Raw genomic sequence first — 14,176 nt, 5'->3', positions numbered from 1 at the left:
TTAATGGGACTCGAGACCCTGCTCACCGGAGCCCTGACGGCGCCGGTTCAAACGGGAGATCCCAGGTGGGTGTTAACGCCCCTCGGCGGCAGCACAATGGACAGCGCCCGCCTGGCCCCGCCTCAGTGCGCCCGCCGCGGGCACGAGCCCGGCGCGGTGAGGCGGGTGCGCGGCGCTCCCCGCCCGCCCTCGCGCTGAGGTAACGGCGGAGACAGGAGGCAGACGGGCGGGAGCCGCCTCCTTCCCTCCGCCACCGCCCGGCTTCGGGGTGAGGGAACCGCGCTGCTCCTCGGCCGGCAGCCCCCCTCTCACCCGCGGGGCGCTATGAGCCATGAAGCCGCCCGGCAGCATCTCCCTGCGGCAGCCGCGCTGCGGCCGCCGCCTCCCCGCCGCCGCCGCCTGCCGCCCCACGCTCCTGCCGCTCCTCGGCCGCCTCGTCTCGCTGCTCCTGCTCCTCCATGGCTCATCTTGCCCGCGGGCCCGAGCGGCTGCAGCGGCCGCCGGTGGGTATGACGGGGGAGGGGGGGCGGTGTGCGTGAGGCGGCTGCTGCTCCTCGGCTCCCGGGCCCCCTGCCTCCGCCCCGGGAGATAAATCCCGATAGCATCCATTTCCCCTGAACGGTTTTCCCTCCGCCCCTTCCATAGCTGTGTACGTGTCTGTTTCTTCTTGCTTGCTTACGAAAAAGAGAGAAATGTGAGGTTTTTCCCCTTTGATCTTCCAAAGCGAATGCTTTGGTGGTTTAGAGAATGCCGTGCGCAGAAATAACGCTGGTGAGGTATGCGGCAAAAAAAGGCTTAGGTGTTTTTTTTGTGTGTATGTTAGGATGCATGTGTACGAGGATCTGAATGGGAAACCAGTTTGGGGTTGGATTTTTGTGTGTGCTTTTTGTTTATTTGCTTTTGAATATAGTCGGTTTGTGCCTCATGTTATTGTTCGTGTTACTTTGCTTGTTGATTGACTGTATCCTGAAATTTTAATGAGGAAGGATGCAGGGTTTCATCTGAAAAGCTGCCACTGAAGAAAAGGGCTTTTGTAAAAGTTAAAAGGGAGAGGTGGAAAACTTGCTATTATGTAAAGAGACTTGATTACCATTCAGTGTGCATGGACTCTGAATTCAGCTTGTCTTAGGAACATGGGAAATAAGTCTTTTGTAGGTGTACCCCTGTTTTTTGTGTGTGTGTCTGAAAGAGAGCTTGGCTATCAAAGAAGGTAAGTACATGTCCATTAAGTGTTGGGATTTTTTTTTTTTCTGGAGGTTGAGAGGCATTAAAATATTTATAACCTATGAATGCATATGAAAATGTATGTGCATTTAAATAAATAATGTTATTTCTGAAGCCTTTTTACATATGAAGAAATGAATAAGATCTAGTTCAATGAGTAAGCTTTTTGGTTGCTTGAGTGACTAATAAAATATTAGAATATTGCAAGCTAAATATGTAGCTGCTTTTTTTTTTTTTTAATAAACATAGTTTACCATCTAATTTGCGGCTGGCATATCTTTCTTCCTTAGACCTGCATTGGAATGAAACAGCAGGCAGTACAGAGGGAGTACTGCCGGATGAAGAGAATACATTTCAACAGAATAAAAGCAACAACAGTAAAAATAACAGCTACAGCAATGCAATCCAGAAAGAAATCACACTGCCTTCAAGACTAATCTATTACATCAACAGAGACTCTGAAACCCCTTACCATGTCCTGGATACTAGGGCAAGGCACCAGCAGAAGCATGACAAGGTAGGGTAAAAAAAGGCTTATCTGCAGAATTTTCAAACTGTTAGTATCTGATGTGGAACTGAGTTTGAATGTTTTATTCCATAGATCTTTGAGACTTCATGGTGGTCCTTACCACCATTTGTAGAAAATCAAGGAGGACATGTAATTAAACAAGACTCTTAATTTCCCTTGTGTTAATTTAAATATAATTATTTTGAATTTCATCATGGTTCAAAAGTTCAACTGTAGGTAAAATGAATGGGAGTTATGCAAAGTTGACTTGTCTGATCAGTGTAGTTCCAGTGTCTTGATTTATGGTATACCATCATCAACAACATGCTTCTTTCAAAATAGCTCTACACTGCAGAAATGTCTGCATAGGGAGTTTCTTTAGAATCCTGAACTTGCAGCATGAATGTGTCTGTTATGCAGTACCTAATAAATGCAGTAGTGGTTTCCTGTCAGTCTATGACTAGTGAAGACCACTGTAAAATATTATGAGATTTTGTTAAATAATACCTGCCTTTTTAATTTTCAATGGCAAGGTACAGTATTTCATTTTGTATATGTGCAGATAGTAATTTTTTTTCTGAAATTGTATGGGGTTGAGCAAACTTTAATGTTGTGAAAAAACTTGATGAAGAAGTAAACCTATTCTAAACCCTATTGCTTAGGAGGCACCCTTTAAAATAAGTCTATCCTGTTTTTATAAATTTTTATTTTAAAAAATTATGTCTTCCCATGAGTTAAAAAGGTAAAGTGAAGGTAAATATAGCTTGTATAGGAAGAGATTGTCACAATAGAGAGGAAAGGCAGTAAAGCAGGTCAATGTGTATGCTATTACTGAAGGGCTCTGCCTACTGAATTGCCTTTCTTTTGAAATTGTAGAAAGGGAATTTATTATGCACTATATGTGCTTTTGTTGATATTTATTATGTGCCATTTCAGATATGGAATTAATATGGAAGTATTACCTTTGTCATAATATACTTTGAAAGTATAACCCTTTGTCGTTGTTTAAACCCTTGAAAAAAAGATGAGTTGTATAGTTTTGATATTTTAATGGTAAGAAAGGTTGCTTCCTAGCTTACTGAACTTGGATAACAATATGTGCCTTTGGACGCATTCAGATACACCGATATGTTACAGGTGGCACAGAAAAGCTGTTCAGATGTTAGAAATTGGAGCTATATAACATATTACATTCTGAACTAATATTGTTTTAAAATGAGACCTCTTTTTTTAAATAAACTTGAACAACAGGGGCCTTCTGTTCCCCTCTTTGGAGAGAGGTGTGGGAAGAAAGAGACTTTGCAAGTGCTTGCAAATCTGCCTTTGGGATTAGTGCTTCCTTCATGTTTCTACATGAAGTTTTTTCCTTGGGAATCCACAGAGGAGGATGCCTTCCAACGTCTTTGCTTACCCAGCATTGCCCACAAAAACATTGCTGCCGTTGCCTATCCTTCCTATGCCCTACCTGATCTCCGCCTGCTGGGGGTAAAGCTCTGCAGAAATTGGTGCTGACAGAATTGGTATTGATTTCCTTGAGTATGCTTGCTGCTGAGTATTGTGTAAAGTGGATCTCCTTTCTACTCACTGTGTCCCTTTTAAGTGTAAGGAATGCTCGCACTGCATTTTTTCCTCACAGAAGGATTCTTTAAGCTTGAGGTTCCATAGAAAGTGACATCATGTTGACTTCATCCTTCTGGCATGGAACTTCTATTGCTTTGATCCACTTAATTGAAGGAAAGTGTTGATTATGTTCCTTTTCTGCTTTGATTTTTTGCATGTTTTGCTTTCAGAGCACCAGAGAGTCCTGTGTTCCCCCCACACTCCTATCCCCAATTTGCCTCTTGCGTCTGTCCTTGCATGAAGTTATTTCTTTGCCCTTCCATCTGTTTTACCAATAATGTGGTAGCAAATATTTGGTTATTTTGTTCTGTTTAACATTAACTAGTCTCTGTAGGGCAATAATTGCTAGGGAGGGGAGAATTCTGCCTAGAATGTAAAGGGTTTTGATTTTGGGAAGGGGGAAGATTTTTAGTATTTGCTTTTATTCTTTCCCAGAACTCAAATAAATGCTATATTGTAATAAATAATACCTGCATGATTTTGCTCTCCCCACATTGGTAATTCAAATAAATAACCAAAATATGTTTATAGCTAGGTAAAGAAAGATATCTATATTTAGGATTGAGGTTTAGCATGTGGAAAAAAATAAAGATAAATATGAGGACCTTATATCTGTACACAAGAGACAATTGAGGAAGAAAAATATTTTTTTTTACTGGTCTTGGAACCATGCATTCTTCAATTTGTATTTTCTTGTCAGCCTTAATATACCATTTATAGGCATATGATGTAGCTGTACTCCCTAACTGTGGATATTATTCAGTAAACCCCTTTCTGTGGAACTTCATTATAGTGGCCAGAAAAATGTAAGTCATATGGATTGTTTAGTGGCTTAGGCCTGAATACCTCAGAAATGCTGAGTCACTATAAGGAGAGGGGAAGAGTAGAGGAAATGGTGTGCATGTAGTAAGAGAGAGGTAAAGCTAGAGAAATACAATTATGTAAAATGACTTAAAATATTTGATTTCTTTTTTTTTAAATCCCTAAAAGTAGGGGTCTCCAGCCTTATTAATGAAATATATATAGAAATGAAGGGGTTGAAGAGAAAGCAGTGTACCAGAGAACAAAAAAAAGTAATAAATTGCTTTCTTAGCACTGATCATCTTATCCCCTTTGGATGTGGTAAAATGCCACCATAATGAGAGGGTGTATGTGATTTAAATTGTTTGTAGAACTTCTCTCATTCCTTTTTTACTATTTCAAGCTTTTTCTCACTGGTGGAAAAATAAAGGTGTGCTAGTTTTGGCTATCTCCTTGGTCTATCTCCAAGGTGGACAGAGTTATAGTCTGCAATCTGTTTTCTTTTTATGATCTGAAAAAAGCATATTTCAAATACTTGGTAGTTGAAGACTCTAAAAATCTGTATACCTGTTTCCTCATACTCAAATTAAGGCTAGCTGGTTTTGAATTCTTAGGTTATTTTTTGGTGTGAAATGCTCAGAAATGAACATCCGTTTATAAAAACACAGTGATGAAACTTATAAGAAACTCTTATAAGAAACTCTTATAAGAAACTTCTTATAAGAAACTCTTATAAGAAACTTCTTATAAGAAACTCTTATAAGAAACTTCTTATAAGAAACTCTTATAAGAAACTTCTTATAAGAAACTCTTATAAGAAACTTCTTATAAGAACTCTTAAACATGCTGGAGAGGTCTGAGTCATGTGTGCTGTGTCTTTCTAAACTTCTGCAGATGGAAGTAGATTTCAGAATGAACTGCAAATCTCTTTACTGAACCAGATGACTGCTGTGGTTCGTTTTTGTAGGCTAGGTACACTTGATCATTAGGAGGTAGCAGAAAGACTGCTGTGTGACACAACTTGTCACAAAAGGCTAGCACCAAGTTGTTACTACAGCCAGGAAAGAAAAAAATCTTGCAACACAAGATGTGGTCTCAAAATGAAAGGATTGCCAGAAAAACACAGCTGTCTTTAGTTTGCTGAATCATAAGTTCTCAGAAGTTGTAAAGAAACAAAGTGCATCATTCTAAGCTGTTAGTGTAATTTTTGGGAGGAGAGAGGTGTTAAAAAAACTGGTTTGCAGACCCTAATGACTGGAAAAAAAACCCAACTGTGTAATAGTGAAGACAGTTCCACTCCCTACCCCCCAGAAAAAAGGACCCCAACATTTTGGGCTATTTTCTTGGGGTAAAAACTCCAGGTGTTTCGGAGTGCAAGTGCTTCCAGGTGCTCCTCTGTTTGTCATTTAAATAATGAAAATATGGCCAGGCTGAACATTGTTTTCTGCTATGTTGCCCTGCTTTAGAGGTTGAAATGCAGTGCTGTTTCTGTCCTTTATGCAACTTTGGTACGTAGCATACAAAAGTTGAGAGGGGAAGCATCTTTAAGATGAAAGGAAAATAGCTGTATCATGGCCATTAACAAAGGAGATGGTATTGAAGAAAAAGCAGGCCTGTTTTGTACAATATGAAAGGTGATGGTTAATAATCTCTCAAGAGATGGCATCATGTGAATTCTTGCTAAAATCCAGATAAAAATCCTATGCCCTAATTATTGTTTTCCCTTCCCTTGCCTGTCTTAGGCCAGATCTTCACTTTTAATCCCCATGTAATGAAAACTGATCAAAATAATGAATGAACTTCATGTGGTTTATCTATATGAGTTTAAGATTATTGGAGAACCATTGTAGTATTTCAACTGGCTTTGCTTTTTTGTTTGCCCTTTTTTTTTCATTTCCTCTGAAATTTCTGTGGTGCAGATTCAATTTACACTACTTGCAAATTCATGATTTTGCATACTTTGTCTCTTTTTCTGTTCTGTATTAAATTCCTACTCTCTAGTCTGTATTGAATTCCTATTAATGCAAAAGACTTATCTGGACTCTGTGTCTTCAGTAGTTACTGGTTAACAGTAGGCTTGAAAATGGTCTTCCTGTCTTCTTTGGTTTTCAGGAGTAGAAAGCCATCTTATGCCTTATGCCATCTCTTAAGTAGATCTATGTCTTGGTTTCCTAGCTGAAATATGGGTCATGATAGTTCTAATTTTTTTTTAATTGTCATTTCAAGTGATAACCTATAAAATATTTCAGTTCCTCTGTGTTAGTTAGTGCAACAATTGCACTTGTTGGGCCTTCTTCTGAATTAAAAAAAAAAACACCAAAAATTTTACGGGTTTTATAGCATTTTTGGGAAGCTGGGTACTGCAAGTCTGGTGGATTCTGGCCCCTGGTGTTAAAAGAGCAACAGTAGAATTGCTTTCAGAGGTAGGCCTGAGACTTTGTTCGCATGCTGACAGCCTTTCTTTCAGAGAACAACCTTCAAAGCTTGAGGTTCAAGTGCATCAAAGTAACCTTTCTGTTATTAAAGACCAGAAACAAATAATCAATGGAAGCTTTTCTGAAATCCTGTATGTTTTAAGCTGCTCTGATATTTACATAGGTTGTTCAGTGTGAAATGCTTTATTTTCAATGAATACTGGAAGGTTATAGAATCATAGAATCACAAAACAGTTTGAGTTGGAAGGGACCTTAAAGATCATCTAGTTCCGACCCCCCTGTTGTGGGCAGGGACACCTTCCACTAGACCAAGTTGCTTCCAGGGATGTGGCATCCACAACTTCTCTGACAACTTGTCAGTGCCTCACCACTACGACAGTAAAGAATTTTTCCTAATGTCTAATCTAAATGCCCCCTCTGTCACCTTAAAGCCATTCCCTCTTTCCTGTCACTTGTAAAAAGTGTCCCTTGTAAAAAATCACTCTCTAGATTTCTTGTAGGCCCCCTTAAGGTACTGAAAGCCTGTGTTAAGGTCTCTTTTCCAGGCTGAACAAGCCTAGCTCTCTCAACCTACCTTCATAGGTAGGAGAGGTGCTTCTGCCCTCTGATCATCTTCATGGTCCTCCTCTGGATTTGCTCCAACAATTGTTTCTTTAATTCCAAATGCCATTGAAAAATACTTAGTTTTCAGATCTGTAATAATTCTATACATAGGCTCTCTTCTGAGCACAGTTAGCTTAGCATATGTGCAATATAGTAGATGTTTTCCAAACACTAAAGAAGGATGGCTTCTGTATGAAGTCTGAGGATAGGCAAACAAGCTGAAAGAAGAGTAAGGAACAAGCGTATAGTAGGTCATATTCATTTGTGACAAAACTTGTACTATTTTCAGAATGAAAGTCTAGATCAAAAAATGTTTTAATGGTGTAAAATCCATCTAAATCTGACTTATGTTACTAATTCCAAAATAGAAGTGATGAAGCCCCTTGCTCAGGTACTGAAATAAGAACAGCAGCTCTTGGCCATTATTTTCATCAGCAGAACTATATGCAGAAATAGACTATTAAAAGCAGTGATGGTCATTTGGAGATCTTATCCGTATGAATATAACAGAAGGTCCGAAAGTACTATCAGTCAGTTAAACAATGCTGTTACTTCTGTTTAAAGACTTGTGACAGAGCTTGATATTTTTGAAGAGGTAACAGATCATTGCATTTGGCATAGTTTTACAGCCTTCTAGTCTAATTTTATCTTGAAACTTACAGTAAGCTAATGACTGACTTAAACTGGAATTCTTCATATATGTGGATTTTTAGCTTGGAAAATGCCTGAGAACTACTACTTTGCACAAGCAGTTATAGCACTCTTAGAATGCCCCTAGTATGAAGAATCTCTTATTACAGTGACTATGGTAGTAATCTGGTCTTCCAGAACAGTGATAAAAGACCTCTCAAATTCAGGTTTGGTAGCAACAAAAATGATAATCGCACCCTCCTTCAGCCCACCCCTCTGGGTATCATCAGTAAGTCTTTGCTGCAGAAAAACTTAATGTAATTTTGCAGCTTTGCTGCTGGAGTAGTTTACAGCTGTCAAAACAGGAACCTCTGCAGAGGATTTTAAATTACAAACATGTACAGAAGACCTTGGTCTTCTGTTTATGTAAGCAAAGTATAATTATGCAGATGTGAACCATGTATGTCAGTTGTACAAGAATGTGGTGTTTAATCACCTGTGAAAAGACATGGTAAGATATCTGACTTCAAAATGTAATATTCTTGTTTGAATTTATATTTCTATGCCAATTAGAACACTATATTTCAGATTACACTTTAGGCATTGAATTACACAGTAACTGGTAAGACAATACTGTGAAATAATAATCTGTATCACAGGATTTCAGACACTTTTCTGAAATATTTCTTCCCATCATGATGGTACATGATGGTTGTTAATGGCTAAAACACCTAGTGACAGTTCACTGGCAGCTTTCTGTGCTAACTTGGTACAAGAAAAATGTCAGTTTCAGGATTAAACACTTCAGTCTCGCTACCTTCACCTGATTTCTGACTTACGGCTTTTACAGGTGCTTATCTATTTTCAACTAGCTTTGAAAAATCTGTATTTTGCTGCAGCAGTGGTACATCACATTCACCTGAATTCAAAACTGGTTTTGCTAAACTGCAGGGATCTTAAATCCAGTGTTCTTTTTGTAACCAGTAGTTTGAGATGAGTTTGGTGTAGAGGTTGCGGTATAGCAGGGTAGCAAGTTAGTATCAACTGCTTTACAGCAATTGCTTATGTGTCCAGGATGCATCTGTTAAGTGAGGCACACTAATAGATAGCAAATGGTGGTTTTAGATCCAGGGGTAATTGTTTTCAGAAACAGCAATGATATTGTATCTCATCCTACAAGATGAACTTTTTTTTATGATACCATAGACCAAGAATACAAGTTACGTTAATTTTAAATTACAGAAAGATAAAGAATACACAGTTGCTGGCTTAGAAACTTAAAGGATGTTATACATATATCATTGGATATTTGGCTTGTCTGGACAAAAGAAAAGCTATAGCAGATCAGACTAGATGTTCATCTGGGTATCCCTGAGAGCAATCAGTAGTAGATACTTAGGGAGGGCTATAGGAGCATAACAATCATGGGGTGCTATTTCCTAGACCAGTCCTCAGACTCTAGCAATTAGTGGTTCAGGATCTTCTGAGAACCAGAACTTGTGTTTTGGATTTAATAACCCTTGGTGGGAGTGCCTGATCTGGAGGTTATACAGGGATTTCTTTTTATTACTTTTTTTCCTTATATATATGCATACATTTTTAGTATCTGTAAAGTCTTGTGCTGAAGTTTTGGGATTTTGGCATGATTCAGTACAGCATGATTGATTCAGTACAGCATGATTGCTTTTGAAGTGTGATTTATTATGGCATATATCATCCTCCACACTTAAGCATTTTCTTAATTAAGTAGCTTGAATCTTCTTGAAAGATATTCCAACAGTTTGCCTTATTTAGTTGGTTGAGAATTATCAGTCTGAACAGCAGTAGTGGCAAAAAACAAAAGAAAATATAAAGTGAAAAAACAAAAAATTTGGGTATCTCTCTTGCAGGTGATTATTTAGCCTTGATACTATTCTTGTTCCAAAAACTGTTTCAAAGAATATACATTTTAAGTAATGCATAGTTTGGTAGGAGAAGTGAAAGAAATGCTGTACCTTTATCAAACTGAAAAGAAAGCAAATTTTTATTTCCAAACTAACCCTGTAAAAATTATATGGTCAGTGCTGATGTTACATTAGCTCAACTTAGCTACCTATGGTGTTTGGGAGCACTGGTAGTTTGTATTGTTTCTAAACCAACTTGTAAACATTACACTAAATACATCTTGATTGGGAAGTCAGTTTTTGCCATGTTACATGTGTCAGGAATGTTATGCCATAGGTCTATAAATTATGATCTTATCTTAAAGGCTCTGTCTTCATGGTTTGTATATAAGAATGCAATATAGTCAAAATCACTATATCTTCGAGCAGGAGATGTTTTGGAAAACTTCCAAATGTATTTATAAAAAACATAATAAAACCTAGGTACTTTAAGCAATTCTGTAGTTATAATTTCTCATGTTTCAGAGTGATCTTAATGGAATAGTACATGCTCTTCAGTATTAACTATCTGGAAAGTTTAGAAGTCTTTTTTGTGGCATATATTTGAAGACATGTAATTTTAGGTAAACATTACATGGGGAGGAGACTCAAAGCAATTGTTCCTGTAACTCCAAGTGAATCTTTATGGGATAAAACTGATTGTAACCCTTGTCCTGCAATAAATTTTCATGTTTTTTTTTCTTTTAAATTAAATAATACATGTACATGTTGAAAACATGACATTTTGGTAACAAACAGGTCTTGAAAAGCTCCTTGTGACACTTGTTCCCTGGTTTCACTGTGCAAAAAAGTGGAGAGGCTGAAAAGCCAGTCCTGCTAGGCATGCATTTAAACTGAGATTCTTTTTTTTTTTCTTTTAATTAATATGTATGCTAGCTTTCATCCTTTCAGGTTCTCTGATTCCCTCCTTCAAGTCACCTGTTTGTCTTTATACTTAAACTGGTTTACTCTGGTGATTCAGAGCAGATGGAAACAGTTTGCCAGGCTGGTGTGACCTCAGCAAATTGGTGAACTGGTAAGACAGCTGTTAATATTTAACAAAAATTGTAATGGAGAGAAAGCTTGATGCTGGTTTGTGTCCATCTTATTTTAGATACCACCTGGGAATACAATTTTTAAAATTCATGTTTAAAATTATTGTATTTGTTTAATAAACAAAATATTTATTAAGCAAATATTTATGTAAGACTAACAATATTAAACATCTTTGAAATATTTTATAACTACAAATCTGTTTTAAAGAAACTCGATAACAAAGCTCTGTGACCCTCTTAGGAGGGAAATGATCATTCTGGGGGCAAAGAATGCTAAACTAACATGGGAAACATCACAGCTGGCTTTAGTCACCATAGCAACTTTAGAAATATTTTTTAAAAAATTCTGTTGAAAGGTTTTATGAAAGATGATGCATACCTAAGCTGAGAAATAAGGCAAAAATCAGCACTGCTCTGTCTAGTGAAAGAATGGAAGAGGAATATAAAGCATCTATCCTTTGTGGAAAAAATTTTCAAAACAGTGCAAAATTGTAGGCATTGTGGGGCATAAAAGCTAATTTTCATATTATTTAAGTTATACCACAAACTAGCTAAACTTTATGTAGTTTTTGTGACATACCTGAAGATTCATTGTGGTGTTTAAGCAAAAGATAAAAAAATACTATTTTTCATTAAAGGGCTTAGTAGTATCATTATGTAATCATTAATGCCATAGAAAAATAGTGTATAAGTAAGCGTGGTTTGACTACAACATTACCAGGGAAGAACTTCTATGAAATTCAGATCTGATCTCTTCTATTTTGTTGGAATAGTGTCTTTAGAAAAAATAAAATTCTTGGATCATCTCTCTTATCATTTTTCTGGAGAACAGATGTTTTAAATGTGTTTGGCTACAGTTACAACAGTATAGAAAAGCATAAAGAATAGTTTATATATCTGACAAAAATGGAATATCCTGAAAGTTAAAGTTAACTCCCTATGCAAGACAAGCTAATAGGTTTTTTTTTTTTCATTGTTGTGTGTTGAGTCGATGAGTTGCACGTTGTATGTACAGTGTTCCGTACACTGGCTTGGCTATAATGCCAAGTACAAGCCTTTAATTGTGATGGGATTGCTTTGATGGAGTCTTTTATAACATGTAATACAAGTCATGCCGTGACCTTCTTGTTTAAAGGTGTGCATTATAGATGTTTTAATTATTTCAGGTCTTTTAAAGTGAACAATGCAGTGACTTAATTAAAAGAACAGTATACTACATAATTTATGCTTTTGTTACCTAGTCATCTTGTTATGGAAAAAATATAGACATTTAGGTGAATAATTTTTTTTTTCCACTTCTTGTGCTTGTGAGGAATGAGTGTGTATTTGAATGCTTTTCAGGTACCATTTGCTTCTCTCTTCCTTTACCTTCTAAAAAGACAAATCCTTTTGAATAAGAATTTGGTATCAGGGCAAAGCTTTTCATATGCCAATGAGATTGGTGAAAATAAGTAGGTTTTCTATAACTTTGTCACAGGTGTTTATCACACATTTGCATACAAAGCTCAGTGATTCTTTTGACAATGTTAAATGTTCTGCAAAACTGTATAGTACTCCTGTGTGTTCATGTTTACAGGCTGTACATCTGGCCCAGGCAAGTTTCCAGATTGAGGCCTTTGGCTCCAAATTCATCCTTGACCTCACACTGAATAAGTAAGTGCACAATTTGAGGTTTCTTTTTATCCTGCTCTTACTGTCTTTAACTTATGGTACAAGGTCAGGGCATGTGAAATCCCAAGATCTGTGGAAAAACATGCTGTTACCAAGTTTATTAATACAAAATACAATTTAGGCTTTTGTAAGTGAGGTAATTGTTAGCCTTGCTGACACCTATAATGTACATACCCTTAAATTTTTTCATTCATGACAAATAAATGATGACAGAGAGATTTTGGTACTCATTGTGCTTGAAATGTGTGGCTTTTCTTGTGCATTTTTTTACTTGATAAACTCGCGTGCAGATGTTATTTTAATTGCTAATGTCAGTGTGTAGAAATACTGTAAATACTGGCTCATCTTTAATCATCTGGAAAATGTGCTATTGTCACTATTATTATTAAGTCCCTAATGAAGTAGGAATCCTAACAGTTGTCCTGTACTGAAAAGTGCAGCTAGAGTCTGTTTACCAGTAAGACAGACAATTTTCCATAATTGTCAGGTCTAAAAGATCTGACTTGTAATACAGGTCAATGGTGGTTTAGTTGTTTGTGTCACATGAATTTATATCTCAGTTGAAGGTATAAAACTAGGTGTTTTTAGAAAAATTGTCATGAAATTTTTGTCACTAAAAGTTTGCACTGAGAAAGTGTAAGAATAAGGTAGAAGTTTAAAATCAGTACTAAATACTTGACAGTATTGCTTAAAAGTGCATTTGCATCTTCTGCTGTCCTTGAGCCTTTCAGTGTGCTTAAAGGAGAAATAAATAGTTTATAGAAACAATTGCATACCGGTTTAAAAAAAACAGTGTTCATCTGGTCCATGTGAGGTCTTATTTTGGTTTGTCATGTAATGAAAGTTTTCTTAGGGAGAATAATGCAAGCTTATTAAATCTAATAGCTTTTCAAAGTGATAGGCTTTGGATTTGTAAAATTTGAACTGTTATATTCACATATTTTGTTGCTTAGGTTTAAATTATTGGTGATTTTCTGTAACGGTGAACTGCAGACAATTTCCTTCATCGATGCATGATTCTGAAGTGAGGTTGTTCTCACAGGAATGTCTTAAAATATGACACAAAGTCTTGAGTGGCTGGCAAAAGATGTGTTAGTATCGAGCAGGGAATGGCATGCAGAATCGAAGGAGAATGGAAGGAGAAAGAAAGCTTGAAGATAACTGGATGTTCTCTAGCCTCTGGAAGAACTATTGTGTAGTGCAAGACTGGTGTTTTATGAGACCCATGCAGAGTAATTCCTGTGAGATAATCATGACATTTGTGAAGGGAAACTTTATCCAGTGGTCTCTAAGCCACAGGGAGTTTCTCCTCTTGGTCTGCTTTGCCACTGTTCCTGTTTGTACATCCAGCCAATAGCAAAGCTGAGCACACATTCCCACAATGGCACTATGCGCAGGATATGGTCACACAGACCATCACAGATTAAAAAACATTGCCTTTACTGGTACCGCTTATAAATGCAATCAGGACTCAGGTGAGCAAGAATACAGACAGCCTGATAAGGTTATTCTCTAGCTAATGGGAACTGGAAGTTTTCTAGCAAAACACATGTGCCAGCCCTTACCTGATTCACAAGCATGTCCACATTCGCACACTTAAATGTTAACACAGGTTTTAAGTTCATTAAGCATTAATGTTTAGGCCTAAGGTCTCTCACTCGGTCACTTACACCCTAAGTCTTTCTAGGTGCAGGTTTTCTCATAGTT

At 37.3% G+C, this 14,176-nt stretch overlaps 1 protein-coding gene across 4 annotated transcripts in view; it reads left to right on the top strand.

Moving 5' to 3' along the window:
- The first annotated feature begins 234 nt into the window (after nt 1-234).
- ADAM23 (ADAM metallopeptidase domain 23) overlaps nt 235-14,176 on the top strand; it is a 71,225-nt gene continuing 57,283 nt past the window's right edge. For 3 of the 4 annotated variants that reach the window (XM_031045105.2, XM_031045104.2, XM_031045106.2), the window contains exons 1-3: nt 236-503; nt 1,515-1,741; nt 12,375-12,451. In XM_031045105.2, coding sequence (XP_030900965.1) covers nt 332-503; nt 1,515-1,741; nt 12,375-12,451 — 476 coding nt within the window. In that variant the 5' untranslated portion in view covers nt 236-331. Of the gene's footprint in view, nt 504-1,514; nt 1,742-12,374; nt 12,452-14,176 lie in introns of all 4 variants that reach the window. The other variant, XM_031045107.2, reaches the window with a different exon arrangement.

The sequence above is a fragment of the Melopsittacus undulatus genome, chromosome 8 (genome assembly GCF_012275295.1).
Source record: "Melopsittacus undulatus isolate bMelUnd1 chromosome 8, bMelUnd1.mat.Z, whole genome shotgun sequence".
NCBI classification, from domain to species: Eukaryota; Metazoa; Chordata; class Aves; order Psittaciformes; family Psittaculidae; genus Melopsittacus; species Melopsittacus undulatus.
This window is presented reverse-complemented; position numbering and strand designations above follow the sequence as displayed.